General features: G+C 63.3%; 1 protein-coding gene across 2 annotated transcripts; it reads left to right on the top strand.

Moving 5' to 3' along the window:
* Positions 1-207: 207 nt before the first annotated feature.
* LOC106849607 (transcription cofactor HES-6-like) lies at positions 208-1,906 on the top strand. Of its 2 annotated transcripts, XM_088170510.1 has the most exons (4): positions 260-357; positions 431-517; positions 593-674; positions 762-1,906. In XM_088170510.1, exons 1-4 carry the CDS (start codon positions 292-294, stop codon positions 1,175-1,177), a joined length of 651 nt encoding a protein of 216 aa, XP_088026636.1. In that variant the 5' UTR covers positions 260-291; the 3' UTR covers positions 1,178-1,906. The 2 variants fall into 2 exon arrangements, with proteins under 2 accessions (XP_088026635.1, XP_088026636.1); XM_088170509.1 differs by having other exon boundaries at positions 208-357; positions 593-1,310.
* Positions 1,907-2,141: the final 235 nt, after the last annotated feature.

Below are 2,141 nucleotides of genomic sequence, written 5' to 3'. Positions count from 1 at the left end.
AGCCCGGCACGGGCGCTGGGTTTTGGGGTTAGCTGGGGGTCCGCGACGCCTCGGGGAGCCGCTCGGTGCCGGCGGGCCCGGGGCACGTCCCGCCCGGTGCCGGTGCCGGGCCGGGCCCGCCCCGCCGCAGACAAAGCGCGCGGCCGCCATTGGCCCGTTCGGCCCACGCTCGGCGCGGCCCGCGGCCCGGCCAATGCGCTCATTGACATGCAAATCGCGCCCTATAAAACGGGCGGCGCGGGGCGGCAGCGGCGCGGAGCGCGGCGAGCCGGGCAGCGGCGGGGCCGGGCCATGGCGCCGGGCACGGACCGCCCGCCGCGGGGCGAGGGCTGTGCGGAGCCCCGCAGCGACCGGAGGGTGAGCGGCGGGGGCCGCGGAGGGCGGGGCCGGGCCGGGGCGGGAGGGGCTGACGGCGCTGTTGTCCCCGCAGACGAGGAAGCCGCTGGTGGAGAAGAAGCGCCGGGCGCGCATAAACGAGAGCCTGCGGGAGCTGCGGCTGCTGCTGGCCGACAGCGAGGTGAGGCGGCGGCGCCGCGGGGCGGGGGCCGGCGGGGGCCGGGGCCGCGCTGACGGCCGCGGCGCCCCGGGTCAGTTTCAGGCGAAGCTGGAGAACGCGGAGGTGCTGGAGCGGACGGTGCGGCGGGTGCGGGCCGTGCTGGAGCGGCGCGCCCGCGGTGAGTGCCGGCCCGGGGGGCGGCGGGGGCGCTCGGCCCGGCCCGGCCCGCGCCTCACCCGCGCCCCTCTCTGTCCCCGCGGCGCAGGGGGCGGGCGGCGGCTCCTCGAGGCCAGCGAGCGCTTCGCCGCCGGGTACATCCAGTGTATGCACGAGGTGCACACCTTCGTCTCCAGCTGTCCCGGCATCGACGCCACCACGGCCGCCGAGCTGCTCAACCACCTGCTGGAGTCCATGCCCCTGAGCGAGGGCGGCTGCCCGGACTCGATCACGGACGTTTTGGGGGAGCCCGCCCTCGGCCCCTGGCCCGCGGGCGAGGCGCTGGCGCTGCCGGCCGGAGCCCGGCCGGGCCCGGCTCTGCCCTCCCCCGGTGAAGAGACCTGCTCCGACTCGGACGAGGCGGAGGCCGAGCCGGGCCGGACCGGCACGGACGGACTGGACGCGTCCCAGACGCAGGGCCTGGCCTCGCCCGGCTCGCCCAAATCCATGTGGAGACCCTGGTAACAGCGAAGAGCAGGCAGCGCAGAGCCAGCCGTGGGGAGGGCAGGGTGCCCCGCACACGCGTGTGCGAGCGTGTCTGTCTGTGCGAGTGTCTGTCTGTCCGTCTGTGTGTGTGTGCGGCTGGCAGCGCTCGGGCTCTCTGACGCTGTCACACCCTGACAGCCTAATAGCGAACGCGTTCACATTTCATCCCTGTGTGTGTGTGCGTGTGGGTGGCGTTTTGTAACTTTAGGGGTTGTTTTTACGTGAGTATGGGGGGGGAGGAGCGAAATGGTTTGTAGTAGCAAAGCTGTCTAGGGGAGACGCAGCAGTTATTTTATAACCCTGTCTCTTCTTGGCCCTTAGAAGCGGCCCAAACATCACTACCTTTTAAGAAAAAGCCCTTGTGCATTTTAAATCACGATAGTTAATTCCAGGAGAAGCTGGAGCTAAGTCTGCATGCACGGTTTTAAGTGTTCTAGTGATAGCACAGAGCCCTGAAAGATGTCAGTGGGGGTAGCATCTGTACCTGGTAGCAGCCTAAAGCCTCAGCTTTAGGGAAGGGAGAGAAAACTAGAAACGTGGTGGAATTAGACAAACATTTTAAAGGACGTTGGTGGCAGGGTGCCTTTACTAGAAATGAGTGTCTTTATGCACATTTTGCTTTTAGCACATTTGAGTTTGTGATTTTATGTATATTAGGGCGTCAAACGTTTTTTATTTTTAATCTTTAATAAAAAACACCGTGGCATATATTGTGTAATGTGATGCGCTTCTAACCCGTTTAAAAACATTTAAAATATAGCTCCCTCTTGTTGGCTCTTAACACCAGTATGCGTGTATTATGGAAACAATGCTGGTAATTAAGCACTTAATTCTTGTACTGAGCCTTGTTAACTATTGGAATTCAAATATTTCTTTTGTTTAATTCTAGTTGACACTTAAGTTTATTGCATGAGCCAGGTTATATTGGCTGAGGTTGGTCTTA

Source organism: Sturnus vulgaris, chromosome 10 (assembly GCF_052056855.1).
Source record: "Sturnus vulgaris isolate bStuVul1 chromosome 10, bStuVul1.hap1, whole genome shotgun sequence".
In the NCBI taxonomy this organism is placed as follows: Eukaryota; Metazoa; Chordata; class Aves; order Passeriformes; family Sturnidae; genus Sturnus; species Sturnus vulgaris.
The sequence above is the reverse complement of the archived record's forward strand: the minus strand, read 5'-3'. Positions and strand labels throughout refer to the sequence as shown.